The 13,667-nt window shown below is 40.7% G+C and overlaps 1 protein-coding gene across 1 annotated transcript; it reads left to right on the forward strand.

Moving 5' to 3' along the window:
* Window positions 1–1,031: 1,031 nt before the first annotated feature.
* Window positions 1,032–12,471, forward strand: mrn (general transcription factor IIH subunit 4 marionette). The gene is made up of 11 exons (XM_028305588.1): window positions 1,032–1,322; window positions 1,436–1,540; window positions 1,656–1,787; window positions 4,402–4,587; window positions 5,515–5,587; window positions 6,220–6,327; window positions 7,136–7,219; window positions 9,031–9,215; window positions 10,334–10,448; window positions 11,315–11,455; window positions 12,211–12,471. Exons 1-11 carry the CDS (start codon window positions 1,171–1,173, stop codon window positions 12,352–12,354), a joined length of 1,425 nt encoding a protein of 474 aa, XP_028161389.1. The 5' UTR covers window positions 1,032–1,170; the 3' UTR covers window positions 12,355–12,471.
* Window positions 12,472–13,667: the final 1,196 nt, after the last annotated feature.

Below are 13,667 nucleotides of genomic sequence, written 5' to 3' on the forward strand. Positions count from 1 at the left end.
GTTGCTTTTAATTAAGTAAACCTACGAATTAAGTATTTAAACTTAAAACAAAAAATGGGTAGCTAAGTAAGACTTACCATTGTTGACTGGAATTATACTGGACAACGTTCTTACTATATGTAAAAAAATAACGTAAAAATTAAAAACTATTAACTTTCAACTGTTACTTCTACATTAACATCTTCTCCGTTTCTTCGTATTTTCATGTTCGGGTGTCAAAAAAAATATAACAAGCAAGTTCAACTGATTTAAGCAATCCTATTCCGATGGTTTGAATGATTTTTTTTATTAGACACATTTTTATAGATGACTCACCAGAATTTAATAAGTTTATTCATATTTTTCAGGTTGTCGGAAATGTTGGTTAAGTTGGCCAAACTCGTGGTGGGTAAGTTTTAATCTAAATACGAGTAAGTAGGTAAGTAAAAAATACTCTTGACGTAGTAGATAGGTAGTGTAATTATTCCAAAATGCTTTCATAGATGGGATAAGAATTTCTGTAACTTATCAAAAATATTGTTGATAAAATAACAAAACAACGAATATAATCCCCATCATTAAACACTTATATCTCACTTGTATCCTAAAAACTTTTAAAAAAATAGGCAGTGGGTTATTTAGTCTACTTTTTGAACTACCCGCTGTAACTGTAAATCAAGAAACTTTCAATGCACAATATTATTTATGTATGTCATAGGATGCCAAATCCAATGCAAGGAAAAGGTTAAGTTAATCATCATTATTCATCATAGCAGTTCAGTCAATCAATTAACTTTAATCTACTCAAATAAATAATTTAGAATTTTGCTATTCCAAATCTTATTAAAGCGACATTAAAGCGTTTTATTTAGTTATAGTGAAAGCGCAGTTTTTATTTTCCGTGTACTGCCAAATGTTGGTAACCACTGCCAAATGAAAGAATCGGGTCCCTTTATGTCCAAATCCCGAAACCCAGATGCGGAAATTAGACAAGGAAAAAAATATTAGTCTATGATATGATTTGCGGTCAGTCAGTCAGTTGTCAAAGTTGACATCAGTTGACATTTCGTCACGTCTTGTTTTTGGTGGTTGTGTTGTGATATTTTTGGTGTTTGTTTATAAAATAATAATAATTTATTTACTTTATATGTCTAAGCAGTTAATAGTGAATTACTTCTATCTCTAAGCAACATGTCGGAGTCATCAAAATCGAAATCTTCATTAAATTTAAACCCGTCGCCTACTTTGCAATATAAAGATCTTCATGAATACCTGAAAAGTCGAACTCCACAGTTTTTGGAAACACTATACAACTATCCTACAATTTGTTTGGCAGTATACCGGTAAAAATGGTTTTTATGAATATTTAAAAAGTTATAACATTTGAGGTTATGTTTTGCTAACTTCTATTCTTCTATTCTATGGTTGTTTGATGTTTTGTTCTCTTATTCTATAGGGAACTGCCTGAACTTGCTCGGCACTTCGTAATACGCCTGCTATTCGTTGAACAGCCTGTGCCACAAGCGGTGGTAACATCGTGGGTATCTCAAACCTTTGCCAAGTAAGTGCATTTAATATTAGAAATGATCAGCTGAGTTGAGATAAAGAATTGTTAAGAAGAATTGTTTAAAAAGCGTTGAGAAGAAGAACACTTTTTTTAATCAACACAATTCCAGGGAACAGAATAAAGCATGTGAGGCCTTATCTGAGCTGTCAGTATGGCAAGAGGCACCCATTCCCGGTGGAATGCCTGGGTGGATGCTGGCGCAGTCTTTCAAGAAGAATTTGAAGGTTTCTCTTTTGGGAGGGTAAGTGAAATTATACACATTGTCCTGAAAAAGTAACTGACAGGATTGCCAATATAAAACCCCAAATGAACACCCTGTTATGGCCTGCATTATCTTTCAAATAAAAATTTATCCCTATTTACCTTGGTCATCGCATATCATGTTAAGGGCTAGACTGATTTCTTTAATTCTTTTATATTGTGTTTATCCTCGTAAGACCGAAGAGTAAATTTTGTCGACTTCTAAGTATCGCCGAATGTGCTTTCAGAAGAACGAATAGTTTGTAGTAGTAAACACCGAGCACTTCGAGTAAAAAAATTTCTATGTTAGAGATTTTCTTTTGCATTCATATTTTCAGGGGCCCTATATAATGGTGCATAGAGCTTATTTTAGGTGAAAAATAATAAAAAAATGTTTTCTCTTAAAAGAACATTCGGTATTTCAGACTTTAAAAAGGAAAAGTAANAACTTAGTAAAAATATGTACCATAACATAATTATTTTGAAGATTATTTGATATAGACAAAAAATAATTTATACAAATCGAATTATTTAAAAAAGTATCACAATATTGAATATTTGGTGCTCATTTCTTTTATTTTTGAGGACCAACAAGTAACGATCAGATATAATTTTTACATCTCAATATTTTTTTGCGTAGTTCAAAAGAGATTAAAATATCGATCGATTTTATTTATTTTATGTCTCAAAGAAAGAGGATCAATCATTAAAATAGATGACCATTTAGATTTTTTTAATTGCCGTTTTTGCTAATTTAAAAAGATCATTTAAATACATGCCAAAAATAATTATTTAAATCAAACCACTAGTTTCTGAGATTAGCGTGTTCAAACAAACGATTTTAATATGAACCTGTTGTTGTTGATTTTTGGAGTCGGACCTTGGACCAGCTGTAAGACTTGGCAACGCAGTCGTGCAGGAGGGTGCAAGGAAGAGGGGCAGCCACAGTAGATAACACTAGAGTCGTTCAAGAGAGTGCAAGGAAGAGGTGCAGCAACCGTAGTAAAGGAACGGCTGCACTGGGATGAATAAGGATAGACGAATCCAACTCGCGAGGCTTGACAGGAATATGCTGGTTAAGGTGGCCCTTTTCAAGGCTTTGGATTGGAGCTTGCGGGTGACGAGAGGGTTATTAAACGTATATTTTCTACTTTGTCGAAGACAGGCACGAGAACGGTTTGTCCAAAATATACGAATTTGGTCTTATTCAATGCAGGGTTACTTAAATGCCCTTCAATCATCATGAAGATCAGTTTTCGATACTTCAAGTCCTTTACATGGTATAACCGTAAAACCGCAAAAATGCCCCTTTCGGGGGGCTACACCACTTAAGCACAACTCCGTCGAAGTCGAAAACCTAGGAGAGCAACAAATGAAACCATTCTACTAATATTATAAATGCGAAAGTTTGGATGTCTGGATGTTTGTTACTCTTCCACGCAAAAACTAATGAACGGATTTTTATGAAACTTTACAGTATTATTGTTTATAACCCAGAATAACATATAGGCTATAATTTATGACGATCTGTGACAAACGAAATTTTGTCACAGATCTGCTGTTTAAAACAAGAAAACCTTTTGTAGGAATTATTTCCGATTTGATTGATTTTCATGTCTTATTCTACTGGCCTAGTTGGCATTACTGCTTTGTTTTACATGACTTTATGTACATTTTTATTTTTTAATGTTTATGTTAGTTTTATAAAAATATGCAAGATTTTCCTATTCTTTGTTTCATTTTTAAATGACTCCGATACTTCGTGCTGTACGAGATAGTGGCGAAAGTCTTTTCACTTGAAGGAAGGCGTATACCTTTGCAATGTGATGACTGAAGTCTGTGAGCTTACCATGAGTTTACGTTAGGTGTGCTCGCTAGCGACTGCGTAAAAAAATGACATTCATTGTATGACATATTGTGCAGCGCCCCTAGCGGCTACATTCAAGAAACAATCTTCATAGAGATTTTTGACGTACTCGCTAGCGAGCACACCTAACGTAAACTCATGGTAGGTACACTGTTGTTGATGATGATGGTACCTTCATTCTATTTCGTAATGTAGACAGTAAAAATTTCCAAATTGCGGTTTTGTGGGGGGGCCCGAAATAAGCTGTGCCTAGGGGCCCCGAGATGGTTAATCCGGCCCTGAGTGACATTTTGTTTTTTTTATATTAATAAGTTCGGATACCTGATTTTGAATACTTTAAGCCATAGACTATCACTCTTTTTTTTCAATAGGCGCGAATTTTTGAACTTAAATTTGTCGCTAAAGTTTAAGTTCCTCTGAAGGCACATCCGGCGATACTTCGAAATCACCTCCGAAAATGTCTCGGCGTTACTGACTACAAAGTTTCAGTTCCTTCTGAGGCACATCCGGGCTTACGAGGTTATAACAAACAGTAAGTTATTGTTAGGTTTCCTATGTAAGAAAAATTAAGAAAGTGGCTTGATAAATTAAAGAAATTGTGTTATCTTTATAGCTATATTAACTTTTCTAAAGACAGGATGTCTGTTAGGACAGCTGTAAAAAGGCTGTCAAACTTCATACAGAAAGCACTGGTTATTGTTAAAGTTAGGTGGTGCAACTCAGTTAACAAAATTTGTTTGGTCCCCAGCGGACGGCCGTGGAGCCTCTCGTCTTCCCTGGAGCCGGACGGCAAGGCGCGCGACGTGGCGTTCCTGGACGCGTACGCGCTGGAGCGCTGGGAGTGCGTGCTGCACTACATGGTGGGCAGCACGCAGACCGAGGGCATCAGCGCCGACGCCGTGCGCATCCTGCTGCACGCCGGCCTCATGACCAGGTACGAGATTCGAACTTTAAAATTAAATTAAATAATTATTTATTTCAATCACATTGGGATCATATTAGTTTAGGTTAGTTACATTAAAATTTAAATTAAATACATCAATAAAATATATCCAACATTACAATTTAAATATTACAATTATTTCAAAAATAATTTTAATAATGTCAGTTTTTATTTGTATAGAGAACAATAGTGTCTAGACAAACCTAAAGAGGATTTAGAACGCTATTTGGATCAAATATGTAATTGCTCAATAATGAATAATAAATAAATAAATAAAATAAATAAATAAATCATGCAACAATGATTCATGTACTGACAGTCAAAACGCTCAGAGAATAGCCTCAGAACTTTATCTAACTCTGAAAAAAGGCAATGAAATTAGGTCGTTTCCAAACAGTCACACCCAAACAAGTAACCCTGTTAACCGTTGGGAAAAAAATTCCCATCAAGTAACAGGGTCATTTATTTATTTATTATTACATTATTTAGCCGTTACATCTTTGATTTAAATAGTGTCTTAAATCCTTTTGAGGTTTGTCTTAAAATAAATGTTCAACTCATTTGAGTGTGACTCGGGAACAAGCAGAAATCAGTCTCTCTGGAGCCTATGTGCTTACTGGAACTTTATCTAACCTGATGACTTTCGAAACTTAAATTATTCTTACCTATGAATAACAGGTTTAATTAGACGTTTAGACGTCTTTTTGCACTCGGAAATATCGTCATTTGCACCCAATTTACACCCAAATTTGTTTAACGTATTTAGAACCAGTCGGTTAATTACGCCGTCACCGATTAGACCCGCATTCTGTGACGAAGACTGTCTTTTGTCCCCTGATAAGACTAATTGAAAATCAAAGAACCTGCATTGGTAAAATTAATTATTTTATGTATCACTTAAATCGAGTTTGTTTACAGAGACGCTGAAGATAATTCCGCAGTGATAACACGCGCTGGGTTTCAATTTCTGCTATTGAGTACTCCAAAACAGGTGTGTTATACTTATTGTTTTATTTTATTTTTTCTTTATTCAGAAAACCACAGCTCTTTATTGTAATCTCTTTTATTTATACAAGAACGGCACAAATAATAAAATTACACTGATTTTCAATTTCTAAATAGTTGCAGACTAAATTCGCGATTGAAGCTTTAATTAAACCCTCAGCTACGCTAAAACTCGCACGCGCGTGAAAAATATGAGCAGCGCATGCGTGTGATGGGTTCCCATATGCGCAGTGCGGGCGTGTATATTCTATTTTTATTTTTTTGGGTATGGATGGACTGTCCCGCTGAAGCGCTCAGGGCGCCACGCAGTGGTTCTGCCAATGTCAAGTAGCTAAACCTAAGCGCAGACCACCGATTTTTTGTCGGCCGATAGTTTAGTCGGGCAGTTTATCAGTATGGGCAATATGGGCATGTATGGAGGTGCGCACATTATACCGATTGATTCTTCATACAAATTACAATCGGGCCCAACTATCGGCCGACTAAAAATCGGTGGCATTGGCTAAGAGAGATACGAAATTTAGCGTAGTATTTAGCATAGGCCCTTAACCTGAATGAACTAAACGTTCATTGTGTTCATGTAAAGTTGTAGCCAACTTGTCTCCGCCCTGTCCGCAGGTGTGGCTGTTCCTGCAGCACTATCTGCTGACGGCGGAGAAGCGCTCCATGAGCGCCGCCGAGTGCCTGGCCTTCCTCTACCAGCTCAGCTTCAGCACTTTGGGAAAGGTAACTTATTTAATCTTTAATGCCAAACAAATTGGAACATAAGGCGAATTTAATGCCTTAAGGCCATAACTTACCAGGGGGCTTAGTGTGAGTTTACATCAAACGTCTTCACTAATTACTGCGTAAAAGTGACATTAAATGTATGACAGATTGTACAGCGCCTAACTTCATCTTCAATATTTTTTTAACGCGCTCGCTAGTGACGACGTTTGATGTATACCTTAGTTCTGTAGAAAATTCCCTAAATGTAAACAAATATGGCCAACTGACATTGACGAATTTTTAGTCTATGTCAGTTGATCTACTAGTGATGCGACAAAATCTCTCGTTAATCGCAATTCTGTAAATGTCATTTACGGACTGCAACAGACGATTATTAGATTTTCAAAGATCGTTTGTATAATTATTAAAATTAAGATCAATCCCTCTTCTGATTGATGTTGAGATCAGTAATGTGATCGTCAAAATGGGATCTTCTTAGTCAAAGAAAATTTAATTTTCCCTTTTTTATTTGTTTAGGACATATAATTTAAATTATACTGTGGGTCTAGACAAAGTGCACAAAAAATCGTAAACCAGTCGAAAGGCGCACCTGGCTGGAATGCGACAGTCCCTCCCACTTACCCGCAAACCTTCCCGCGTTTGCCCCGTCCGTACCAGAGCGTCGATGTGACGTCACGGCTGCCAGGTACGCAGTTAACTCGACTGGGTTGTACTTATTTTTATGGGTGAAGTTTTTATTGGATTGTTAAAGAGTACATTGATTTTGGGTTGTAGGCTGTACATAAAATAATTTGCTTTTTTCCAGGATTACAGTACAGAGGGAATGAGCAACAACATGTTAGTATTTTTGCAACACTTGAGAGAGTTCGGACTGGTTTACCAAAGGAAGGTGAGTGCTCGTTTTGTGTCTATTATATTGCCATTAAATGATGGATCACCAATTTCATAATAAATCTTTTGGAGACAATATTGTAAAGTCAAGCCCGAAATACATTTTGTATGTTGTTATGCTAGTAACTACTGGGAATAATAACCCAGTATTAAGAGTAGCATCCATCCTGACATTTTAGTGTTTTCCGATGTGGCAAAAATCGAAACTAATAACCCAGTAATGATAGTAGCGCCCTCCTGACAATGTCATAGCTGGGACGATTCAGTGCTGTGGGTCTATACATTAGCGGACGACCCAAGAGCGAGCCGTAGCCTGAGACGGAGCCGCGGACGAATGTCCAATATTGGGACAATAACTCGCGACTTCGTTTCAATCGCCCAGGAGGACACGGTCGGAATTTAGTAGGCAGGCCCCGCCCTCCTGGCGGGGAGCCCCACGTAACCCACTAATGCAATAAAAAGTTTGAATTTGAATTTAACTGTCCCCATCGACCAGAGGGTATACGAAGCATTTCCCGACGCAAAAAAATGTGGGTCTATAAAAACTGATAAATCTCATAAATTTTTGCAATTAGGCTTTTAAAAAGCACTTTTACACGTTCCAATTTTAACCCTACCACTGCTTCGGGACAATAAATGGGCCAGTGCTGAGAAGAAGCAGCGCAAGAAACTCAGTCACTATTGTCAGCCTCCTTTTCAAGGGTTTACAGTCTTTAAAATATAATACATACTAAAGCCTGGTCCGTGTGCACGTAGAATTTTGTCCAATGACCCCAAGCTACCCATCCTTATCGCTCGCGCGTAATTATATTGCTGTCGCGACTGTGCGACGGGCGCCCGCAGTGAGTGTGCGAAAGCGACAGCAACATAATTTCGCGCGAGCGACAAGGATGGGCAGCTTGGGGTCATTGGACAAAATTCTACGTGCTCACGGACCAGGCTTTAGAATGTACTACTATTAAAGCCTTGATCACACGTACCGAGTAATCGGGCGGGCGAGACAGTGCTCTCGGCCGAGTACTCGGTGCGTATGAACATAGCGCCGAGTGATCGGCCGAGCAAAGCGGCGAGACAGTAGCTCGACTCCCGTTCTACTTACTAGGCCGAGTGTCCACCCTCCCGCACTATCTCGCTCGCTCTCTCGGCAGGTCTGAACGTGCACTGTCTTGCCACTCGCCACCAGATTAGAGAAAATCGCCATCATTTAGGTTGCATAAGATAGGTAATTCATTCTTGGGGAAATGTATTACCATATTTAACAAAATACCACACAACCTCGAATTGCCAATAAACAAATTTAAGATACATATAAAAAATACCCTTATGTCCAAAGGGTACTACAAGGTTCGAGACTATATTGATGACAAGGATGCGTAGTCAGTTCAGTCTGCACATATTTGATGTACTTAAATTTGACTATTCTTACCGTTAGATAATACCTGGCAATAAGTGGTGACTGAGTTTGTTCCGGCGTTTCTTCTCAGCACTTGCCATATGTTTGTCTCGAAGCGCTGGTAGGGCCCAAAAGATAAGGAGACATGTGAAGTGCCCCATAAGGGCTACCTTTTTCTTTTTTTATTATTTTCTATTGACGTTCATAAGTGCCACTTGTGGTCTAAACTGAATAAATATTTTTGATTTTGATTTTGAAAAAAAAAGTCTTAATAGAACTGAACTGACTGTGCTAATTTCAAAACACGTGTGAACAGCTACTCGCTTACATAATTGTCTCGACCGAGTAAACATTTTACTGTCTCGCCCGTTTTCTCGGTACGTGTGATCAAGGCTTAACGATGAATGTGGTTGCAGCGCAAAGCCGGTCGCTTCTACCCGACGCGGCTGGCGCTGAACATCGCGCGCGTTCGCGATACGGGCGCGGCGCCGGCGGGACGCGCGGGGTACCTCGTGGCGGAGACCAACTACCGCGTGTACGCCTACACGCAGTCCAACCTGCAGGTGGCGCTCCTCGGGCTCTTCACCGAGCTCGTCTACAGGTGACGTGACGTTTGTTTTTCAATGGGACGACGTACCAAAATGTCAATGACAACAAATCACTGAGTTGCGATCCTATCCAATACCACAAAATATCTATATATAATATCAAAATACCACACAACCTTGTCGAATTGCCAATAAACAAATTTAAGATACATATAAAAAATACCCTTATGTCCAAAGGGTACTACAAGGTTCGAGACTATATTGATGACAAGGATGCGTGGTCAGTTCAGTCTGCACATATTTGATGTACTTAAATTTGACTATTCTTACCGTTAGATAATTCCTGGCAATAAGTGGTGACTGAGTTTGTTCCGGCGTTTCTTCTCAGCACTTGCCATTATGTTTGTCTCGAAGCGCTGGTAGGGCCCAAAAGATAAGGAGACATGTAAAGTGCCCCATAAGGGCTACCTTTTTCTTTTTTTTATTATTTTCTATTGACGTTCATAAGTGCCACTTGTGGTCTAAACTGAATAAATATTTTTTGATTTGATTTGATTGATTGATCGAGTAATCTATACTTCTATAATAATATTTTATTAGTGCACTAAAGTAACTCTCCGTCTGTCTGTCTTGCTTTCACGCATAAACCGCTAAAGCGATTTTGATGACATTTGGCATAAAGATAGTTTGGAGTCCCGGGAAAGGACATAGGATAGTTGTTATCCCGGTTTTTGAAACAGGGACGCGCGCGATAAGTTTTTCTGTGACAGACAAAATTCCACGCGAAGCCGCATGCGGAAAGTCGTTCTATAAAAATGACCCTTGTGAATACGGATTTAGAACTGTTTTTCAATGGGACGACTTCTGAACGTCGGCGAGATCTTGACTATCAAAATACGTGAATTAGGCCACAGGGCGTAAGTCTATCCTGTAAAGGCTTCCATAAAAAAGTCATAAAAAACTCATTTTATTTTTCAAGTAGACTTTGACAAGCACTTTTACACGTCCCAGTATTAACACTGTCCACTGCTGCGGGACCATTATTGCCAGTCTCTTTTTCAGATTCTCTATTAACCACATTAAAATGTTTGTCCTATGGTTAGTTAATAATGTTATACAACTTTAATCAAAACCTCGTGCACATCACTTACCTAATCGATGTCCATTGCAGGTTCCCAAATCTCGTGGTGGGCGTATTAACTCGTGAGTCGGTTCGGATGGCGCTTCGCGGCGGCATCACGGCTGATCAGCTCATACACTACCTCGAGCAACACTCGCATCCGCAGGTAACAAAGACTGGCTTCCACCAAAGTGGAGGGATATGTTGGAATAAGCAATCGAACTTCGTTATTTTCACATCACCTCTCCTCTAAGCTATGGTTAGGATATTTGCTTTGGTAATTCAAACACATCTCTCTCCATCATCGGTTTGGTGGAAATCGGATCTCAAGTGGACTCGCTACCAGTAAGACAGGGGCGATTTTGCAACAAAAATAAATGATTTGAAAAACATCCAAGTTTCGAATATTGCCATTGCCATCCCTCTCATGCAAAGCGAAATGCCAGCATGAGCGACGGTGACAGGTAAACCCGAAACTACATAAACAGCACTTCGGAGTAGCTCTGCTGTACTTTTGTTGTGCAGATGCTGCGAAGCTATCTTTAGGCCGAAAACCGAGGTGTAGCAAAGCAGAGAAGTGTTTTGAACAACCTATCATTATGTCAATCCTTCATCATCATCATTTCAGCCATAGGACGTCCACTGCTGAACATAGGCCTCCCCCAATGTTTTCCATGTTGATGGATTGGTAGCGACCTGCGTCCAGCGTTTCCCTGCTAAAATCCGATCGCCGAGCACATAGAATTTCGTCCAATGACTCCAAGCTACCCATCTTTATCGCTGTCGCGACTGCGAGGGGCGGCCGCAATGAGTGTGCGAGCGCGACAGCAATATTATTACGCGCAGCGATAAGGACGGGTAGCTTGGGGTCATTGAACGAAATTCTATTTGCTAGGCGACCGGACTTTATCGGTCGTCGTATGTCAATCAGATTAAATGAAATTGACAAAATGAAATCTGATTGGTTATTCAAAACATTTCTCCGCTCCGCTTTGATGGAAACCGGGCCTTATCTTCATCATTCGTTCTCAGATGCTGCAGACGGAGACCGGCGGCATCCGCAGCAGCGGCGTGCTGCCGCCCACCGTGGTGGACCAGGTGCGGCTGTGGGAGACCGAGCGCAACCGCTTCAGCTACACCGACGGCGTCATCTACAACCAGTTCCTGTCCAGTGTATGTATACCTCTCGCATGTCAGATGTGCAGACAATAATTGATTAATTTAATCCCCAACTTGTAAAACCCCCTAATTTGTGCAACCCCACCTTCCACCATGACACCATACCACCTGAAACTTCTCGTACGAAGTATCCTGCAGCTCTCCAACATGTAAAACCCCTTAGTTTTGCAACCCCACCCTCCAATCACCTAGTCCTCCCCCAATGATTTCCAGATTGGCCGGTTTAAAGTGGCCTGCATCCAGCGCCTTCCTGCAATCTTTATCGGTCTTTTTTGAATCGGTTGTATGTAAAAGCATTCTTTTTGTCGTGTCGACAACAAACCTACACAATGTCAGCCCAAAACGCCGCCACACGAGTGGCGTTGTCAGTAGCCTTCATTAAATCTTCCTGCGTGAAGTTGTTTGGGCACGCAGGGCACGACATCATTTTGTCGACTGGGGACAAAAACCACCTTGCACTACAACTATTGTCCTTACTACGACTGACTTGCGTTAGTAGTCTATTTTAAAGACTTCCAGTTAAGCCAAGGGAGCTCATTTCCAGGAGGAGGACTCTCAGACATAAAAGCATGACTTGTATATTATTGTGTAGTGTCTGAGTTTCTTGCGCTGCTTCTTCTCAGCACTGGCCCATTTATTGTCCTGAAGCAGTGGTAGGGTTAATACTGGGACGTGTAAAAGTGTTTTTTTTTAAGCCTATTTACAGAAATAAATGAGTTTTAGAGTTTTGAATGAGTTTTTAATTGCAGGCGGACTTCGTGGTACTGCGGGACTACGCCAAGAGCGCGGGAGTACTAACGTGGGAAAGCGAGCGGACGCGCACCATGGTCGTGACGCGCGCGGGACACGACGACGTCAAGAAGTTCTGGAAGCGATACTCCAAGAGCTCGTAGGCGAATGTACTAAACATTACTTACTGTTGACTTCCACTTAGGCCTCAGCCTCGAATTTAGCGGGCAGCGGGGCGGCGGCGGTAGCGGCGCGGGAGCGGCAGGATCTTATGCGTAAAATCAAACGGACCGGTTCTCGAAAACAGCGGCGCGGGAGCGGGCAACGAGCGGGCAGCGCACTCCTTCTTTTGCCCACAATAAATCGAGCGTTAGGAATAAATTTGAATCGAAATAAAATTCAGACATTTCGTTTGCGAATAAAAACAAATATCTCGACAACACAACCCCGAACACAACACTTCGCCGCTAAAGCGCCGCGCGAGCTGCCCGCTTGTTTCGAGAACGGGTCTGCGTTGCCCGCCCCGCTCCCGCGCCGCTGCCCGCTAAATTCGAGGCTGAGGCCTTAGGCCCGCCATACACAGACAGCTCGAGCAGTTAGTCAGTGATCAACATACACGGACCACTCTTGAGAGTCAACAGTTTGAAGCTGCCAGTGATAACTGCTCAAGCAGTTGGTATTACAGCTGTCGACCCTGACTGCTTCAAGCGGTCCGTGTATTGCCGGCCTTAGTTATAGATCGTTTCATCCACGAAGACGCGCCCCACTAATTTTTGGTCGAGGGAAGCGGGTGCGGGGAGTTTGATCCAAGCAATCCGAGCGTCATTATTGTAGTGTGCGTGTGCACTCATGGATAAATATAGCGTGTACCGATAACACTCAAACATTAGCGGAAGAATGGTGGGGCGCATCTTCGTGGATGAAGCGATCTATACTTATTTTTAAGACCTGTAAGTAGGCACGAGTTTGGGAGCGGAATAGGCATCGAGCCGAGCGTAAAACTGCAGACTCCAGCTACGGGTCGCAGAAGTGGGAACGAATGGTGGGAATAGTCCCTACTAAGACTCCCCGAAAACTACAGACTTAGTCGGCCGATAATTGAGTCCGATTCTAATTTGTATGAAGAATCGACCGATACCATACTGATTTAACAGCCTGACCCTATCCGCCAACTAAAAGTCGGTGGTCTGCGACTAAAGCTTAACTAAAACTGAGCCGACAAGGTTTTGTATGAATACAGTACAAGTAAGATGCAGAATCAAGAGAGAAGGTGTAAAGATAGAGCGAATAACACGTACCTACGTGTCCCAGAGAGACTGATAGTTTTTTTAAATGACAATTCACATTACAATATTATGTAGAAATGATTTAAAGCAGTGGCTCTTAACCTTTAAGTCACGAGGGACCGTTTTACCAAATTTCTGTCTTGTCAGGGACCACTTATTTTTTTTTAAAGGGGAGGTCGATTTCTCGCCCA

Source organism: Ostrinia furnacalis, unplaced genomic scaffold (assembly GCF_004193835.3).
Source record: "Ostrinia furnacalis isolate ACB-3 unplaced genomic scaffold, ASM419383v2 OfSCF1743, whole genome shotgun sequence".
Lineage (NCBI taxonomy): Eukaryota > Metazoa > Arthropoda > Insecta > Lepidoptera > Crambidae > Ostrinia > Ostrinia furnacalis.

Coding starts and splice junctions, on each gene's coding strand:
- mrn (XM_028305588.1), top strand. CDS start 1,171: ATGTCGGAGTCATCAAAATCGAAATCTTCATTAAATTTAAACCCGTCG. Junction 4,588..5,514: donor CACGCCGGCCTCATGACCAG/GTACGAGATTCG, acceptor GTTTGTTTACAG/AGACGCTGAAGATAATTCCG. Junction 7,220..9,030: donor GACTGGTTTACCAAAGGAAG/GTGAGTGCTCGT, acceptor ATGTGGTTGCAG/CGCAAAGCCGGTCGCTTCTA.